Consider the following 18,474-nt stretch of genomic DNA (forward strand, 5'->3'; position numbering starts at 1 on the left):
TATGCTTCAAAGGTGGCACTTACAAATAAATATCATTACCAAGCTCAACAATGTGTAAAGAATAGATTGCTACTCGCTACATAGAGGTTTGTGTCACAGACAGGCACAATGAAAAAGCATGCTAGAAATGGTCAGGTCCTAGCACCCAGTGACAATGGCTGTGTGTGTGTGTGTGTGTGTGTGTGTGTGTGTGTGTGTGTGTGTTTCATGATACCTGTCCACATCTATACCTACCTGACTGCTCTTGCTCTGCAGTTCACACTCAGTTGCCTAGCAAAGGGTTCAACAAACCACTTTTACACTATTTCTCTACAGTTCCACTCTCAAACAGTAAGCAGAAAAAATGAACACTTAGACTGTTCCGTACGAGCTCCAGTTTGTCTTATTTTATTACGATGATCATTTCTCACTTTGCAGTGGGCATCAACAAAAGATTTTCGCTTTTCAGGTAGAAAGTTAAAGACTGAAATTTCATGAAAAGACCTTGTCACAACAAAGAATGCTTTTGTTTTAATGATTGCCATCTCAACTGGCATTTATGATCCATGACACTTTCTTCCCTATTTTACAATAATACAAATGAGATGCTTTACTTTGAAAGTTTCTGATGTTCAAAATCAAATGGCTCTAAGCACTATGGGACTTAACATCTGAGGTCATCAGTCCCCCAGACTTAGAACTACTTAAACCTAACTACCCTAAGGACATCACACACATCCATGCCAGAGGCAGGATTCGAACCTGCGACCATAAAAGCCGCGTGGTTCCAGACTGAAGTGCCTAGAACCACTTGGCCACAGTGGCCGGCGTTTCTGATGTCCTTCGCCAATTCTATCCAGTAAGGATCCGATAATGCACAGCAATATTTTAGTGGAAGATGGACAGGCATAGTGTAGGCAGTCTCTTCAGATGATTTGTTCTACCTTGAGAGACTCAATACCTCCTCTATGTAGTGAGCAGCACTCTATCCTTCCCATATTGTTATTATTACATACTGGACTTTCTATTGTTTCTTTAATGGGCTCACCTACACCCGAAGAAGAGCATCTGTACTACCCACTGTCACTATTTAAGAACTGCCTGGGTGTTTGGTGGCATTTCAAGGAGGTTCTTAAACAAATAGTGAGGCTGGGGAGTCATAAGTTTTAATTTATCTATAAAAAGTGTGTCAGAAGAATTCAATGGTAAAATCTGGAGTGTACTGACACAGCTTCATTGGCAAAGTGTGCCAGGTTTTTCAGCTTTCACTGCTACTGCTGAGAGAGAAGAGCATTTTGGCATACCAATTTAGTCTGTGTGTTGACAGTGGATGTAAAATTATTCTAACGCTATCTTGTACGAACTTAGAATATACAGAGCTGCTTTCATTTACATTGTCATGTAAAAATTCAAACAAGAGCAATAAGTCCAATTTTAGCATTGTGATTCATAGCTATTTATTTGTATCCTGTATACCAATACAGTCATAGAATTCTGCCATAACAATTTATGACAAGTTAACTTTTGGTACATTTGCAGTGGATGGTTCTGTAGATTTCACTGGAAAGGATGTTGGAGTACTCAAGGGTTTATTTACAGTCACACTCAAGAAAATGACGTGTTATATTTTCAAAGAGTTTAGTACTTGGAAGGGTGATTTGGGGATGGAATTGAGGAGAGAGAAATGAATGTAACAGATAAACATATAAGATGGAACATTTGGGATGGTTGAGATGAAGGAAATTCAATATTTTGTGAACGAAACATGAACTAGATGAGGATCTCCTCTAAAAAAACAGTAATTAGTTTTAGACAAATAAGACCATTTTCAGACTTAAAATACAAGTGAATAGGTCTAAACTGTGTTTTATTTAATTTTTCTTGCCTGATGAAGATATGAACTCAGTTCCTAAGACATCTGAGTATAGTATCTTAAACAGTAAAACAACTTGTTTGATGGGGCCCTTAATATGTCTTTTGAGGGGGTGGATTTTAATAATGTGCAAGTAGGTGGACTGCATGTTTAGAATAACAACACAAGAATGTAAGAATACAGTGTTGAGATAGATCTATTAATATTTATAATGTGAGGAGATGAAAGCTCAAAATCCTTTCAAATAAGCTCATAAGCATAGCGAAAGGCTCTCGAGTATGACATGTCACTATTATTATTGTTGCTGTTGTTATTGTGTGCGCTGGCTGGGATGTGCAGCAGTACAGCCAGTGCTCATGAACCAGTAAATATGCATTTGTAGAAAATTAAACCATACAAAGAATCCACATGAATCAATAAAATGGTAAAAACAGAAGTGTTTAAAAATGTGCTAAAAATAACACAATAATAATCAAGAAGCAGTCACTGAAATGCTAACTGTTAGACGTAAGAAAGATTATGGATTAACATTCTACATCTATATCTACATAGACACTAAGCAAGCCACCATACAGAGTGTGGCGGAGGGTACCCTGTAACGCTACTCGTCATTTCCTTTATTGTTCTACTCGCAAATAAAGTGAGGGAAAAATGACTGTCTATGTGTCTCCATATGAGCCCTAATTTCACTGATAATGAGGTCAATAGAGACAGGTGGTTCTTAGAGCAAACCTGAGGAACAAACTAAGATGCTCCTTACCAGCACTTCGTGTAAGAACTTGGAAATTAAAAAAACCATTTGACATATGTACTGCCTTTCTTTAAAACAGATGCCTAGTACTTAGTCAAATTATGGACTGTCCCATCATTAAGAGGTGATGTGCATTTCTCCACAATCTGGTGTACTTGTGTCTACATATCCCAAACACCACGTATTGGTGTTCCCTCTTGTCAGAGAGATGTCTCTTGATCTAGAATGCAATGTGCTAACAGGTAATTTATCTTTTTGGCAGTACATCCTTGCTTCAGACCAGGTTTTTTACCTTCTACATGGAACAATGGGCCTGCCTTTCCCTCTCACTTACTGCATTATCATTCCTTCCATTGTCTTCTATTATGCTCCTACATACTTAAATTTATTCACTCTTTGTACTATTTGCCCTGTAATACTTATTATGTCCATTGCTACTCTCCCCTTAGGTCTCCTTCTGTTGCCAAGTGGCCAGCATAGATGGCTGTCATGCAGAGGACACCAGTTTGGGTTCGACTCCCAGTACTGCCAAGGATTTTTTTCTCAGTGGGAGGACAGGTACAGGGTACACTCAGCCTCATGATGCCAACTGAGGAGCTACTTGACTGAACAGAGTGGCTCTGTGATCTGGGAAATCTGCAAAATGGCTGGGAGAATGATGTCCTGAACACATGCCCTCCATACTGCATTTGCATCTCTATGATGCCGTAAGGTAGAGGACGATACAGTGGTTGGTAGACAAACCGTGAGCCTTTACAACCTGGACAAGGAGCTCATTTAACCCTCCTCTCACTCCTCATTCTCACCGCCACTTCACACTTGTTTGCATTAAATTTCAGTCCAAACTGTCCCACCACATCTAGCCTTCCTTTTACTCTCCTCCACCATTTCCCACACCATAAATCGGCCATTGATGTTATGTTTTTGTCTCCTATTTGGACTGCCTCCCCTGTCATTACCTCATCGATAATGGTGGAGAAAAGTAGAGGAAGATCGTGCACTCTCTTGCTTCAATCAATTTTTCCATTCAATCCTTTCTGTCTTCTCTCTTCTTACTTTTAGACAACTCACACCTCCCCGATACATTTCCTTTGCTCTTCTCACAGACAGCTTTTGAATTCCCATTTTCTGAAGGTTTTTCCCAGATTCTGCTTCTTTTCATACTATTCTCTCCGAAAGAGCAGCATCTGATTTTGTATGAACACGGTAGTATGTTAATTTGCTCAGAACTGACAGTTTACTTAGATAAAAGAACATAAAGATGTAGAAAGTATTTTTTATGAATAATGTGTCAAGAGGTAATTGTCTTAAAGAGTTTTAATGCATATTTAGCAGTGATTTATTAAATGATGTTGCAATGGTATAATTTACTCCACTTCAATCCTTGATGTCAATTTTATATGTAAAAATTTTGATACACCTCAACTACCTTTCACACTAAAATGGTAGTGGATTAACTATAAATACTACCCATGTGATATGTTTGATAAGCTTTCTGTATTACCAGCTACTTTTCATTGAGCTGGAAAGTTTTCTTTAATGAGAATGTTATTAGTTTATTACAATGACTCATACATACTAGTATATGTAAGCCATTCACTGTCTAGTTTCCCCAAGAATAATTATTGAAATGGCAGTCTGGCTAGAGCAGCCAGAGAGAGCAGTCATGTGTGTATGAGGTGTGCTTGCTTGAGTTAATGTGTGTTTTTTTCTTTCATTTTCTGAGGAAAGCTTTGGCCAAAAGCCAAGTGTGTAAGTCACTTTACTGTGCCGATTCACAACTCAGTGTGTCATCTTAATGGTGAGTACCAATCAATCCTTTTCATAAGTGTTGATTTAATTACAGATATACAGCAAATGTAATGTGCACTAGCAATGAATTAAATTTACACCAAACAGCAAACAGGATTAAGTCTTTTGGATCTTCTTGTAACACTAATCCATACTTTGGTATATTGTTTTCTTACTACTTCTATTAGTCTGTCTTGTGTTTATAGCAGATGTCATTTTTAAAAGCTTGCTTATCAGCTCCAACTCTTTCTGTGTCTGCAGATTAAATAAATTGCAATTCTTCTAATACGACAAGAAATGAAACAGATTCATTACACCCAGATGGTTGGTGTGAGCCATCTTTAGCAGTTCCTCTTCTCTGGGGGCAGTGCTTGTAAGGGCTAACGGTCTGCCTGCACACAGCAACCTCTGTGCATGTGCATGCTTAGCTGCCACAATCCTGAAATGCTGACCAGCTACTTGTGTCAGTACAGGTGGGTGCCTACCACAGAATGCCTTGACAGAATAACTCATTATACCTGTTAGCATAAGGCATCATATTCTTTCAAACTGGTAGCTTGCAGTCCAGGGCACAAGGAACTACTCTGTTCTATCTACCTCAGTTCACCACATGACTGAACTGAGTTACATTCTACTACAGTATGAAAGGTTTGTCTGTATCTGCAACCTCTTCTTGCTGTATTGTATGTACATACTGTACTGTATCTCAGCTGAAGGTTTAAATGTTAGCTACTGAGTTCTCTACAACAGAATTTTGAATCCGGTGCTAATACACAAAACTGGCAGATGTGAAGAAGCAGTAGAATGTATTATTGTCTCAAGAACTTACATTTTGAAAACAGCTTATATCAATGTGAAGCATATTTCTGAAAAATTTAATTTAGTATGTACCTTTATTTCATTGTAGAGACTCTTTGATTTCAGATTAGCAGCTTCAGTGGTTGCAATGCTGTAGTCCCAACCGCAAAATATTTTGAGAGCATATACATTTTTTATCCCACCTGACGTTTCAATGAAGACTTTTCTGTAAGATCTGGCAACACTGGAAAAAGATAAACACACAATTATGATCAACTACATATTTTAGTGCACAACAGCATCCAGTAAAAGAAGGTGGCAGACTTTCCATGTAGTGTACATTTTAAACTACATAGATGATGATATGTCTGAAAACCACTGCTTTCTACATCACTAACATTTTTTAAAAAGAGGTAATAAAGAACTATGAAACATATCATTGTAAGTTCAACTTATATGCTTAGGCTGTCATCCTTGCAAAACAAAAATGTGTAAAATAGAGGTGTTCTGAAGATAAAAGCTAATAGTCATTACAAATAAGCTTCACATTTCATCGGGTTTAGAATATTACAATCATTTATTACTAATTATTACCAAATCTTACTCATTCATCAGTAATGACTGGACAGATTGCATCAGACTTACAATGCTATGAATACATACAATAGAGAAGACATATACAGCAAATCAGGAATACTGCACTAGTAATGCATGACGTTATTACTTAATAAATAAAGAAAAGTAGTTATGTAACTAAGAAATAATTGCAGCTATCATAATTTGACAGCAATATGGCATGATCTAACAGTTCAACATCACTACTTTGCAATTTCACTTCAAAAATTCAGTAACTGAATACAAAAATCACTTCTCTCAGGGCATTTGCATTCTGAAGTTTTGTTATAAACATATCCAGTGGCAATCAACACATTAAATATTTTCAATGTGAGTAGTGGAAATTTCTCTAATATTCAGGATAACCAGCAGCTTGGGATGCCCCACTCCTTTTTATGAGCGTTATAACTGCAGATTTCATTCCCTATAGCTGAGGTTTCCTGGCTTTTTTTTTTTTTTTTTTTCATAATTGAAGCAATTTAAGACATGTTGACGAGATAGATAAATGAAAGTTTTCACTGGTACAGTTTCTTATCTGATGTTTATATCATGCTACCTGCATTTTTGGGAGTAGTGCTGCACAGTACACTGTTAAAAATACTGTCTGACTTCATATACTTTAATTTCCTTCGAAGGTATATGATATATAAGAGTATCCTGCAAGTATGTGCAGTGTGTTCTTTCCACAAGAGCTTACCATAAATAATGCAACTGAGAACTTTCTCAGTGCTCAAGTTGTTCAAAAGTCCGCTATCACTACAGATACAGAATATGTGGTATGTTTTATCTTAATTTATTAAATTTATTTATAATGAACCATTCCTTGGTCATAATGAATACTCCATTTTCTTCCTGAATTGCCTGAATAGGGTACTTTCCACTAAATAATAGTGTTGTATGATCTATGAAGATTCTGATCTGATCATGTTTGCTCAAGTGGGTGTAGCAATATTAGCAGAAACCCAAATACAGATCACTAATGCAAATCATATTCCATCCATTGTCACTTGTTTCCTGAATAGGACTCTAAGTTGCAACACCAAACTCACAGCATGTCCAATTGTTCAATAAGCATGGAATGTCATTCAATCAAATGACTTACTAAGGTCTCTATGGATTCCTTTTCTGCACAGGCTTTCCTCATTATTCTTATTCTATCAACGCTGCCACAACGGTGGAAACACAAGTTTGCACATTTTGAAATATGTTACAGTTAGAATATCTTAAAAGAATCTGTTTCTTAGCATAGTTACTGTAGTTACTTGTTCTGTAATTAATTAATTAAAATTATTATTATTTCTTTACTTTCTCAGACGTTAAGTCTGGTTAAAAATGGAAAGTGATGCGGACCTTGATCAAGTGTCACTTCCTTTTAACTGTATGGTATGTGTTATATTGCATTTAGGAACTTTCGGGTAATTGAACATGTATCAATAATTACAGATTTCTGTAGTTGTATATATAAGTTTGGATGTAGCTGTATTGCATTGATGTACTGGTGGATATTGTGTGGTATGACTCCTGTAGTTGATAGTATAATTGGTATAATGTCAACTTTATCCTGATGCCACATGTCCTTGACTTCCTCAGTCAGTATTATTATTATTATTATTATTATTATTATTATTATGTAGTAGTAGTAGTAGTAGTAGTAGTAGTGGTGGTGGTGGTGGTAGTAGTAGCTTTATTCATCCGTAGATCTCTTTTTACAAGGACACAGGACATGTCAAAGTATTTACAAGTTTATAATAGAGGGAAACATTCCACGTAGGAAAAATATATCTAAAAACAAAGATGACGTGACTTACCAAATGAAAGTGCTGGCAGGTCGACAGACACACAAACAAACACAAACATACACACAAAATTCAAGCTTTCGCAACAAACTGTTGCCTCATCAGGAAAGAGGGAAGGAGAGGGAAAGACGAAAGGAAGTGGGTTTGAAGGGAGAGGGTAAGGAGTCATTCCAATCCCGGGAGCGGAAACACTTACCTTAGGGGGAAAAAAGGACGGGTATACACTCGCACACACACACATATCCATCCACACATATACAGACACAAGCAGACATATTTAAAGACAAAGAGTTTGGGCAGAGATGTCAGTCGAGGCAGAAGTGCAGAGGCAAAGATGTTGTTGAATGACAGGTGAGGTATGAGTGGCGGCAACTTGAAATTAGCGGAGATTGAGGCCTAGTGGATAACGGGAAGAGAGGATATATTGAAGAGCAAGTCCCCATCTCCGGAGTTCGGATAGGTTGGTGTTAGTGGGAAGTATCCAGATAACCCGGACGGTGTAACACTGTGCCAAGATGTGCTGGCCGTGCACCAAGGCATGTTTAGCCACAGGGTGATCCTCATTACCGACAAACACTGTCTGCCTGTGTCCATTCATGCAAATGGACAGTTTGTTGCTGGTCATTCCCACATAGAATGCATCACAGTGTAGGCAGGTCAGTTGGTAGATCACGTGGGTGCTTTCACACGTGGCTCTGCCTTTGATCGTGTACACCTTCCGGGTTACAGGACTGGAGTAGGTGGTGGTGGGAGGGTGCATGGGACAGGTTTTACACCGGGGGCGGTTACAGGGGTAGGAGCCAGAGGGTAGGGAAGGTGGTTTGGGGATTTCATAGGGATGAACTAAGAGGTTACGAAGTTGGGCACTTTTGTGGCTCTTCAAACCCAGAACCTCCCACAGAAGAACCACAAAAGTGCCCCACTCGTGACAGGATACTTTCCGGGACTGGATCAGATTCTGAATGTGGCTCTCCAGCAGGGATACGACTTCCTCAAATCCTGCCCTGAAATGAGATCCATCCTTCATGAAATCCTCCCCACTCCACCAAGAGTGTCTTTCCGCCGTCCACCTAACCTTCGTAACCTCTTAGTTCATCCCTATGAAATCCCCAAACCACCTTCCCTACCCTCTGGCTCCTACCCTTGTAACCGCCCCCGGTGTAAAACCTGTCCCATGCACCCTCCCACCACCACCTACTCCAGCCCTGTAACCCGTAAGGTGTACACGATCAAAGGCAGAGCCACGTGTGAAAGCACCCACGTGATCTACCAACTGACCTGCCTACACTGTGATGCATTCTATGTGGGAATGACCAGCAACAAACTGTCCATTCGCATGAATGGACACAGGCAGACAGTGTTTGTTGGTAATGAGGATCACCCTGTGGCTAAACATGCCTTGGTGCACGGCCAGCACATCTTGGCACAGTGTTACACCGTCCGGGTTATCTGGATACTTCCCACTAACACCAACCTATCCGAACTCCGGAGATGGGAACTTGCTCTTCAATATATCCTCTCTTCCCGTTATCCACCAGGCCTCAGTCTCCGCTAATTTCAAGTTGCCGCCACTCATACCTCACCTGTCATTCAACAACATCTTTGCCTCTGCACTTCTGCCTCGACTGACATCTCTACCCAAACTCTTTCTCTTTAAATATTTCTGCTTGTGTCTGTATATGTGTGGATGGATGTGTGTGTGTGTGTGTGTGTGTGTGTGTGTGTGTGCGCAAGTGTATACCCGTCCTTTTTTCCCCCTAAGGTAAGTCTTTCCGCTCCCGGGATTGGATTGACTCCTTACCCTCTCCCTTAAAACCCACATCCTTTCGTCTTTCCCTCTCATTCCCTCTTTCCTGATGAGGCAACAGTTTGTTGCGAAAGCTTGAATTTTGTGTGTATGTTTGTGTTTGTTTGTGTGTCTGTCGACCTGCCAGCACTTTCATTTGGTAAGTCACATCATCTTTGTTTTTAGATATATTTACAAGTTTAGATCAATTTAAAATAAGGTAATTCGTATACACACATATTTACAGACTTCTAGTTAGAGACAATCATTAGATTCACACCTGGTATACAATACTTTTTTAACAAATAATTTATTAAATAATGTAATGTCACACTGTTCACTCATATCTCACTATCAGTCATTGCACACACTATACACACTTTGTTTCATAACACTCCACTCACTACACACACAAACACACGCACACACTGGTGATCTCTGGGCCATTTTTTGTACAACAACTTCCTATTTGCTATCCTGAAATACTGACTCAGTATCCTTCTATAATGAGTGAGATGTTGAGCTTTGAAAGAGGGAGACGTGTTAGTACTGTGCAGTGCATAGCGTCGGGTAAGTTTTCCTAGAAAAGGAAGAAAAAAGGAAAAAAACATAGTGTGAAGGTGTTATGTGGAATGTTGGATGTTTTATAATCATCATCATCATCATCATCATCATCATCATCATCATTATTATTATTATTTATTTGCATAACTTTTTTTTACCAAACCCCTACTCTGTTTTATCTAAGTAATCCTCCAATATATAAAACATATTGCATAACAGGTACTTTTAGCTGCCTTTTTAAATAATTGTATTTTTGAAATTTCATTTATCTCTTTTGGTAATTTATTGTACAGTTTTATTCCTTGGTAGAAAATGCTGTTTTTAGTTTTATTTTTATTTTTTCTTGGCAAATGTAAGTTGAGTCTAGCTCTTGTTCCATGTCATATACAGAACTGTTTGTGCAGTAATTACCAGTGTTATTTTTGATGTGTACAACTGACTGGTTAATGTACTAACACAGAGCAGTTAAAATCCTGTGTTTTGAACAGATCTTTACAATAAGCTCAACTACCATTTTTTGTTATGATTTTTATGGCTCTTTTCTGGAGTTTGAAAATTGGGTTCATATTTTGTGCATTTTTCCCCAAAAAAGAATGCCATAGCATATGAATAGTATGTAACTAAAAGACACTGCATGTTACACATTGATGATAGGGTTCCAAGGGCGTAACATGCTGATGACATTCTGTTTGCAAGTACCTTTGTGCGTTCACACCACTTCAACTGAGAATCAATATTCATTCCCAGAAATTTTGCATTTGTTGCACAGTCTATAGAAATGCCATCTACATTTAATTTAAAATTGTTATTTCCCCTCTTCAAACTGAAATTCATGCCATTAGTTATCATTATGTTCAATGTCACTTTATTGCTTATTGACAAATCATAAACTTCCTTGGGAGCTTCATTTGCTTTCTCTGCAAGAAGTTCTCTTGTTTTCTCAGTGACTACAATATTGCTGTCATCAGCAAAGAGAATTTTTCACCGAGAGTAATACTACTGGGAAAGTTATTGATGTATATCAGGAATAGTATTGGTCCTAATATCCTACCTTGGAGAACCCCTATATTAATGTATTTTGGTTCTGATAAGTGTTTTACTAAATGTTTGGATCTATTTGAAGTATGCGTTATCTCTACTCTTTGTACCCTATCTGCTAGGTATGTTTGCAACCAGTCATTAGCTACCCCTCTTATTCCTAATGCTTCTAATTTATTTAATAGAATATTTACATAGTATAGGACATACCATCAACAACTGCACTCTCTGGCAGTTTGTAAGCTTTGACTATGATCATGACCTTGTTAGTGTTCATTTTTCTCCATTTAATACTTGTACAAAGCTGTTGGCCATTTCAATACTCACAGAGTTCATAGCCAAACCTCAAATCACTTGTACAGTTTTTTCCATTATTCTAACAAAATTCTCATTAAATTCACCAGACTACTAGATTTTATCAAATCTGTAGGTTTTGTCCTATATCCGTTGAGTAGGTCTGATGTAGCATTGTATGGATTATGTACTTTTTCAGTTTAGCTGGTGTCGTAATTTTTTATTTCATTCCTACACATGTTTTTTGCCACCAAATAACGGCAATCACACAGCCTTTACACTTCCACTTGTTACTGCTCTGAAACAGTCATTGTGTTAGATTACAAGTAATGCATATTATTACTATTATTTTATCCCTAATGGTTTGAAAACACTGTGGCTGTTTTCATAAAAATCACCAACAGGAAAAACTGCAACCAGCCACACTTTTTGAATTAGAGTTCGAAGTGAAGTTTCCATTGTAAACAAAACCACAGTTACAAGAATTTACAGTACACAGTATGATTTTAAGGAGAAATGTTAATGGCAAACAACAACAGAAAAAGGTTAGAGTCAACTAGAAAATTTAATCTTGATAAGAGAACATTCACAATAATAACTTTTTGCATCAAGTTAAAACTGCGCACATGATTCGGATACAAACGTAGATTTTCACAGAATGAATGTTCTCTCTGCAATCGAGTATGCACTTATTTGAAACTTTCAGGAAGATAAAAGGTGTAAAACTGGGATGTGAGTTGTGTTCAGATAGCTGAGTCAGTAGAACACTTGCCTGCAAAGGTGAAGGTCTCATGTTTGAATCCCTGTCCAGCACACAGTTTTAATCTGCCTAGTGTTTTACTAATTGGGCTGTTGTAGCTCCCCTTATGAATCATCTCAAAGTTTCAACCTGGCACTGTTCACCTCCTGTTCTATCAGATCACAACCTTAATTGGAAAACAACATCCTAGATTTAAACAAGCACATCACTTTAGCAGTATTTGCAATATGAACAATTACTGTTAAAAATGAAGAAACTAAATTAGTCTGGATATTTGCATTTACTAATAAGTATTGGACTCATTTTTGGAGAAATATAACTTACAGTGACATTATATGTGAAATATAGAAGTGTATTATGAGAATTGCATGTGATGTTAATTCTAGAACATCCTGCATCGACCTTTTCCAAAAAGACTTTGTAATCTGACAACCATGTCATTAACAAAATTGCATTTTTTCAAAAAAAAAAAAAAAAAAAAAAAAAAAAAAAAAAAAAAAAAAAAAAAAAAAAAAAAAAAGAAGGTAATGTGCAAAAGAAGAATTTAATCCTTGGATAAAAAAAAAAAATCACTAATGACTTCAATTCCACCAGTCATGCCACCTTGGAGACAGACAGAGGCACAACATGCAGAGCCCACTGGCACAGGTACTACTACTACTTCTTGTCGTCCTTCTTAGATCATTTTGATGTCTACGAGGGCTTGCTGTCACAGATACGTGGACAGAGGAGGAATGCGAAGTCCTATGACCTGCAACCTGTGGATCCTTCTGCCACTGGCTCACATCCAGTTGCAGATCACCAGATTCTTGGGAAGTGACTATCCCAGGGGACCCCTTCTTGGTAAGAGATGGGGCAGGGTGTTCCTCCTCTGGCTGGGGGCTGGAGACTGACGTTCCTGGTGAGTTGAGAGTTAATACACCCAAAGTGGTGGGGGGGCGGCGAGGTTGTCCAGGAAATGGTAGGAGGGGGGTACCTAACCACCAGGGGAACAGGCATACTTGAGTGGCCCCACAGAACGTATATGATCAAACACAGTACAACAGAGATTCTGCTTTGCATGGATTCTCCAAGTCCTTGACAGGATTCAAGAAGTATGTGGCACCAGATGCCCCTGCACAGGTCACAAGCAATTCTCGTAAAATATGGGATGGGGGATGATGGTTTACAGGCATGCAGCTGGTGTTTCCAGTGGGTACAGATCAGGCACATTTGCTGGCCACCTCTTAAATTAACCACACCAAATCCTTAAGTAATCATGCTGACCCTGTGCTGATGTGCGACAAAGGTACACGAAGAAGAAGGAGGAGAATTTTATGACCCGTGCATAAATATCTTGTGTGACATACCTCCAGAAAACTACCAATGACCTGTCAAATCCATGCCATCCGGAATTGGTACTGTATTGCATTCTAAAAGCGAACCAACACACTTGCTTATTTAATGTCTTTTGTGTAAGTGGTATGGTTTTCGACTGAACTGAAAAGGTTTCTGTTGGTTACTACTACTACTACTACTACTACTCTACTGTAGGGTATCTTCACAGAACTCTTAAAATAAACATTTTACATTATTTTATATAATATTAGCCCTCTATTAATATAATATTTCACAAATTTAAGTCATTTTACTGTATTGCACTTAAATGTACACTACTGGTCAAACGTTTTCGATCAAGCACGATCAAAACTACATACTCTATCTCACTGTACTAACACGCAGCACAAACTAAATAGACCAACAAAATAAGTATTTTCTCTCTATCCTTCAGCACAATATAATACAGTCTAGATTTTAGCCTCTTTAAAATATTCACCTTTTACCCTCAGAAGAGCTGCACAAACTCTTGGCACTCAGGAGATAAGATTTTCTGGTGTTGTTACAGATATTGCAGTTCAAGAAGTGCATAAATTATTCCATCTATCTTCAGCATTTAATGTGCTCATTTTTCTGACCTCCCTGTCAATCTCAACCCGTAAGAGTTTAATGAGATTTAAATCATATGACTGACATGGCCAAATCACAATCTTCAATTCTCTACATTTTCCTTTTCTATTGACATATGTGCTGCACAATTTAGAAGCATGTTTGAGACCTGCTGCAGAACAAACCCACAACCAGTAACCTTCTTGTCAGATGGAACTGCACTGTTGATCACTATCCTGTGACATTCTCCCGTCTTTAATGTTTCATGAATTTCCACCAGACCACTAACTTTATGCTAAAATATGAAGTAAAGCAATCACCATAACCGGCCATTCACAATGCTTCAGTGCTAGTATCACACTCTTCATATGTTCTCCATGAAGTCAATGAACAAATATTCGACAATGGTTTCCAAATACTTCAAACTAACATTTGGCTTTGAATAACATCTTCGACCATTGCTGCATGGCCCAGTTTTTATGTTACTGTAGTCACTGTGATCTTTCCATCTTATTTTGTTTGCATAACAAAGGTTTTTTTGGCCACTATGCAGCCATTTAACCTTTCTCATGAAGAGTAGGAGCATTAAAAGATATTATATGATTGCATTTTGCCTGACTAAAGCAATGACTTTTTCATAACATTTCCAATAAAGGTACACAAAATTTGTTCTAATATGCAATGAAAATACAAATTCTACAAATGTTATGCAACTGCTTTAGTTCCACGCTGAACAAAAAAGTATGGTATATATTTTGAGCAAGGAAAGGTCCACAGAAGTGGGATCAAGTTTTTGAAATCATCTACACCATGATGTAGGTTAGGGCCCCACACATCACATGCTGCAGGCACTCACCCTGAAGGGCCCTCATTTGCAAGTATTCGATTAACCCTTTGAGCACAGCACCCGTACGGCCATACGGGTGTGCTCAGCCAGGCGTTGCCCACAGCGCCTGTATCCTGTACGGGCGAGTGTCTACTGGTCACCTGAATGTCATTTAGTGTCTCTCAGAAGCCATTTCCTCGCTGGGTGTAGAGGTAGTTCATTGTTCTGATGCCAGAGGTCAGCACTTACCAACTATCTCAAACTAGTGGAAACTGAGAGAAGTACAAGGTCCGAGTGTTTTGTAGTTCATTCACACTCGTTTACAGAGGTAAAAACGGCATATTTCAAACTGACCGAGTCTGATATCTTGGATATTTTATATGGGGATCCGGGATCGTATTTTGAAGATATTGACAGAGAGAGTTCATACTCTCCAGAAGAAAGTACGAGTGATGATTCAGGTATGTCTCTCTTCCAGTTTTTTTTAAAGTGAGTAGTTTATTCCCACATTTTCTATTGTAAGCATTGCTCACTACTTCTTTTCCATTTCTGATGTTTAACTATTGATGTATACATTTATTTCATGCAGACTGTGGTACAGACCTCCAGTCGCCACCTGTGGTACTGGTACCTGGTCGTGTGCCTATCAACAAGGAAAGAGAGAAAGATTGGTCCAAAGTAGATTAACAACCACAACTGCCCATGTTCCAGGAATAAGTCGATAAAGCCTCGCATTTTCAAGATGACACTCATGAGTTTCAGTATTTTAGTTATTTCTTTTATGACTGCATGATTCAACACATCAAAAGTGAAATGAATTGGTACGCTGGGAACACAATTGCAACAATGAAGCATAAAGGTAGTCTAAAAATGAACTCTGTGTGGCATAAATGGCCTGTGGTAAAATTACATGAAATTTACTGGAGTTTCAACATTATTTTACATATGTGCATCCTCAAATAGCCAGAAATCAATCATTATTGGCCACCAGACCTGTTTTTGCAATTGTGATTTGTGAGTAAGCTGTTGGGCCATGATCAATTTTGTACTATATTGTCCATGTTACATTTGAAGGGTAGTGCTAGATACATCAGTAGAGGCAAAGTAAAGCACAATCACTTCATAAAGTGAGGCTTTTTTTTTTTATTTCTCCATAAGCAAATGTAAGAGTAGTTTTTATCCCGACATTAATCTTACAATAGCTAAGGCAATGTGTCCTTTTCATGGCAGGGTTGGCTTCGGGGGTATATGAAAACAAACCTAATAAATAGGGGATAAAACTGTATGCTCTCTGTGATTCAGTAATTGGATTCATGCTAAACTATGATGTGTACACAGGCTCTGCAGGGAATACTGACAAGGTCTTGTACACAGGTCATGTTCAGAATACTTTGGCAAACAACACTGAATCTATTGGACAGACGCTACACCAGCCCCTCTCTCTTGGACATGCTGTGGCAAAATAAAACACTTGCAGTGGGAACAGTAATAAAAACAGGAAAGGTTTGCCCCATCTATTCAAACCACTGAAACTAAAAAAAAAAAATTCAGATGGTTTTTCAAAGAAAAGGACACCTCTTTCTTAGCAATAAAATGGAAATCAAAACAAGACATTTATTGTCTATAAACAAAACATTAGGCCACTACCATGGCTATTTCAGTAAAAGCCAAGTGAGGAATAACAGAAATCATAAAGCCAGATGTAAGAATAAAAGTGGTGTTGACGTATCAGATCAGCTCTCCAGCTACTATTTCTTTGCCCGAAAGACTGTGAAATGGCGGCAAAAACTAATTTTCCACATTTTTATTTTGTCAACAGTTGGCAGCTTCATCCTATACAAAGAGAAGATGAGAAAGAACATATCCATAGTAGACTTTATGAGCACAGTGGGGAAGAAACTGGCTGAAAAGGGAGGAGACATTTCTGTGCAACAACCAACTTTATCCTCACAAACTGAAAGGGCATTTGCATGCCATTTTCCAGAGAAGGTTCCACCTTGAAAGGCGAATACAACTCAATACTGCAAGGTCTGTTCAGATAGAGGAAAAAAGGAGATTGGTAAGCACATCATGAAGGAAAGTAGATAATGGTGCAAGATCTGCAATGTCAGTCTTTGCGTCCCATAGTGCTTTCAGGATTACCAAACAAAAATTAATTACATCTGAACAACAGAAAATACTCTTAGTTATAGATACCTACTTTTAGACCTGGTTGCACAATTTTTGTGAATATAGAACAAGTAGTAATTGTGTCACTCAGCAGAGAGAACTTGTAAAACTTTTCTTTTCATGATTCTTATTGGTTTTTTCCTTCTAGATATGCCATTTGTTTGTAATATGTATTCTAAAATATATTTGCCTACCATAACTTACTTTTCCCTTTTAAATGATACGAAAATCATATTCCTAACACATTTCTGCATTTTGCAGTTTGATTTCAAGGATCCTTTAAATATGCCATTTCATAGCCACGTATTGGGTGGAAAGAGGGTAGCGTTGAAAGTGTTTTAAAAAAAATCAATTTTATGTTATGCTTTAGAACCTCAAAACTGACAGTAGTAGGTATAGCAGCACTGTAGCAAATGGTTAGCATATCAGCCTGATATGCAAGCTTGAATCTTTTCAGATGCTTCTCAATTTTTTTAATTTTTTAATATGTATTGATATGACTTTGATGATCATTTTTTCTCTTTTTTTCAGTTTGAAGCTTTGTGCAAGTGATTTTAATTATTTTTGCACTAATTTTGTTTTAATTTCTTCTATTTGATCATCTTATATTTTTGTCTATGTTATTACAATCATTATTCCAAATTTTGTGAATTTATTTATAAGCCTTTCTTTCGGTTATATCTTTATCATCATTATTTTGTCCCTTGTACAACACAAATTTGTTTTTAAATATTTGTATGACAATTACTATCCAAAAAATATACATCCTGAACGAAATGAAAAATACATTTCTGACACCACTGCACAGTCTATATACATGGATTATTCCATCTTTTGTTTTTTAATCAACAGATCAGCATCTTCAAACATTTAGATATTGTGCCAAATAAATAAAAATAATTAAAAAATCATGTGCATAAATATTCCAAATGAAAACATGATACGAAGAAAAAAATACAAGCATTTGAAAACATTAATACAATGATTAAAATTAAGTAACAAAGGATTAGAAATTTAAAAAAATTTCATTTAAACCAATTAACTGAAAAAAGTAGTGATGGTCATTTCAATAACTATTTAAAAATATAAAATTTTAAAGCACTTGATCAGACTCGAACTCTCAACTTTCTGCATGTCAGGCTAATTCGCTACCAACTACACTATATAATGCCACTACATGTCTAGGTCTCTAATTTAAGGCTCCAGAACATCAAGCAAAAGATTTCTTTTGGTTACTTGCAAACAAGGACCAACAAAGGTGAATAGCTGCAGGGTGAGATACCTGGGACCCTAACCTACACCACCACATAGATTGTTTCAAAAGGTCAGTCCCACCTCTGGGAACCTCTTCTTGTAAGGGCAGTACAAGTCATACCCAAGAATTGTACAAAAACTAATCCAAAAAGTGAACTGTCATTCTTGTTGGACACTATCAGGATACCTTCATGATACAGCTCAACTGTTCCTTTCAATTTTCTTCTACATTTACTATAAAGAAATGAAATATC

The 18,474-nt window shown here is 37.6% G+C and overlaps 1 protein-coding gene across 5 annotated transcripts in view; it reads right to left on the minus strand.

Moving 5' to 3' along the window:
• Window positions 1-18,474, minus strand: part of LOC124594786 (transmembrane channel-like protein 5) — a 279,471-nt gene that overhangs the window by 92,016 nt on the left and 168,981 nt on the right. For all 5 annotated transcript variants that reach the window (XM_047133199.1, XM_047133201.1, XM_047133200.1 and 2 more), the window contains exon 9: window positions 5,286-5,436. In XM_047133199.1, coding sequence (XP_046989155.1) covers window positions 5,286-5,436 — 151 coding nt within the window. The remainder of the gene's footprint in view (window positions 1-5,285; window positions 5,437-18,474) is intronic.

This window comes from Schistocerca americana, chromosome 2, assembly GCF_021461395.2.
Source record: "Schistocerca americana isolate TAMUIC-IGC-003095 chromosome 2, iqSchAmer2.1, whole genome shotgun sequence".
NCBI lineage: Eukaryota > Metazoa > Arthropoda > Insecta > Orthoptera > Acrididae > Schistocerca > Schistocerca americana.